The sequence below is a fragment of the Montipora foliosa genome, chromosome 13 (genome assembly GCF_036669935.1).
Source record: "Montipora foliosa isolate CH-2021 chromosome 13, ASM3666993v2, whole genome shotgun sequence".
Lineage (NCBI taxonomy): Eukaryota > Metazoa > Cnidaria > Anthozoa > Scleractinia > Acroporidae > Montipora > Montipora foliosa.
This window is the reverse complement of record NC_090881.1, coordinates 8,825,786-8,828,112: the sequence shown is the minus strand read 5'-3', so window position 1 is coordinate 8,828,112 and position 2,327 is coordinate 8,825,786. Positions and strand designations below refer to the sequence as shown.

Below are 2,327 nucleotides of genomic sequence, written 5' to 3'. Positions count from 1 at the left end.
CTAAACCTGACCTGCCACAATCAGCTTAGGGAGGGGTCCAAGGAGATACTGCAGTGTGGCAACTGGGTCCTTCTTTGGTGGAACATCTCCTAACTGTAAAATAATACACAAATTTTAAACAAAAAACAAGCAACAGGCACAACATATCATAACTTTAAAAACACACAAAAACAAAAACAAAAACAAGTAAACATAACCACAGGCTAATCTTATGTCACTTTTATGCTCCTTATGAAGCTTGAAAAAATCAAAGGAAAAGGATTGAGGGCCATCTTAACATTACGCAACTGTCATTTTTTTATTTAAATCTTGAAAGAAGACCCAAAGACGTTTTTGTGTTGGCATGTTGATTACAGTTCAGTAATCACAGGTGGGGGGTCACTGAGCTAGGTTTTTGACTTGACCATGGCAACCTATTATGTTAAGGAAGTGACCATAACTTGTTCACCATTATTGGGGACTTGATTGACACCATTATAAAGGCAGTAGTATTGGTCCACTAAAATATTCATAAGTCCTGGAAAGTGCTGGCGATTCTTGTGACCTATCTTAAATCAAAATGCACCTTATGAGACAACCCCTCTCCCACAAATCGGCACCTTTTAAAGAATAGCAAAAAGAGAGCAGATACCAAGTGGCATCATCATCATCATCATCATCATCATCATCATCATCATCATTACCATCACTTTACTAGGTACCTTACCTTCATGGCCCCTACAAGAGTTTCTTTGGTACCAAGGACCTCACATTTCATTCCAAACTCAGTGGTACGGCATGCCCAGGGTAATGATTCAAAGTTCATGATAGTGCACTGGCGCCCAACGTCCCCCAGGACGTCACGAACCTGGAACTCAAATCCTTGTCTCCCTGGTAAACCAACTAAAATGGTACCAGGTTTAATGTGACTTTTTAGGGCATCTAGAAAAATCTGATGGGCAAATGCTGGCAGTACAAAGACCACTATGTCAACATCACGCACAGCTTCCTCTGTGTTTTTTGTTACAAGTGAAGGCCTGGAAACAATACAAGTTGGCTCCTTTCCTTTTCGATGTAAAGTGACCTCAAGGTCCTTCTTCTGTATTGCAGCATTCCAGCGCTCTGCTTCATCTTTATACAAACTCAACACTCGAACATCTGTGCCTTTCAGAGAAGATGCAATACCAGCAAAAGCATGTGCTCCATTACCACTTCCACAAATCAACAACTTGACAGTGTCTGAACTCATTTTCTATGAAAAAATAAAAATAACTTATAAAGAAACAAAGAAATTAGTAAATACATGATTTGATTCTAAAAAATTGGGAGAAGACATCACTGAAAAACATTAAATAATATTTTTAAATGGCTAAAAACGATGACTTTTGGTCTTCATTGTATTAGTGTTTTGAAGTTTGACTAAAATAGCGTGACACCGCCCCTTCAATGCCCCTTTAGCGTTATCATCAACTCAAAAATATGTATAAGATGAACGCGAAGATCATTTGAGGTTTAACGGCAAACGAGCACGTTTAGTACATACCAAATACGACCAAACAATCGTACACGATCACACAACAACAGAGGACGGTGTTCCAATGCGGCTCTTGAGCTTAGATTTCGGTTTACGGTCGGTTTACCGCTAATCGTGCTCGATTGCACGATTGTGGCTCAATTACAATATTGTGTGACAGAAACAAAAACAGTGACATTCGTCGATGCTTACCTTTTCAGCTTATTGGCACGGAAACTAAAAGATAGGGTCTTTCGTGTAACGAGACACTCAATCTGTTAACCCTTTGGTTGAAACCGCTAAAAATTGTTTTTTCAGTACACATTTGTTATTCGACTTTCAGGGCAAATGAAAACAAGTCCACAATTTAGCCGAACGTCACGCAACAATGAACGGATGCCGTAGATGGTCAATCTTATTATTTTGTCTCATAGCTAGGGGACTGCAATAGTTTTACAGGCAGGACACAAGTGATTTTCTGTAAGTTTCTCCACCTTTGCCTCACTCACGCGCTTATTACTTTAATGTTACTATTTCAGTGAGGATGTCAAGAACTGTCCGTAGGGATTGGGGTGTGAAAGGGGATTTTCTAGTTTTTCCTTTATAATGGCATTATTAAACTTGTTGTGGCTTGTGTTATCACATGTTTTGTTTCTCTTTATACTGATGTCAATGTTTCTTATAAATAATGCGTCAAAATACCAGAATAGTGAGACAGATGATATTTCATTTCCTCATTATAAGCTAAGAAAGTGAGTGAGGCAAATACGGAGAAACTTGCAGAAAATCACTTATGCCCTACATGTAAAACTATTTCAGTCCCCTATCAGGCATA

General features: G+C 38.8%; 1 protein-coding gene across 1 annotated transcript; it reads right to left on the bottom strand.

Moving 5' to 3' along the window:
• On the bottom strand, positions 1 to 1,654 carry LOC137983396 (tauropine dehydrogenase-like). Its single transcript, XM_068830605.1, has 3 exons — positions 1,523 to 1,654; positions 707 to 1,231; positions 1 to 93 (listed from the first exon to the last, which is right to left on the bottom strand). The coding sequence occupies exons 2-3, from the start codon at positions 1,226 to 1,228 to the stop codon at positions 1 to 3; spliced, it is 615 nt and encodes a 204-aa protein (XP_068686706.1). The 5' UTR covers positions 1,229 to 1,231; positions 1,523 to 1,654.
• Between the last annotated feature and the right edge of the window lie 673 nt (positions 1,655 to 2,327).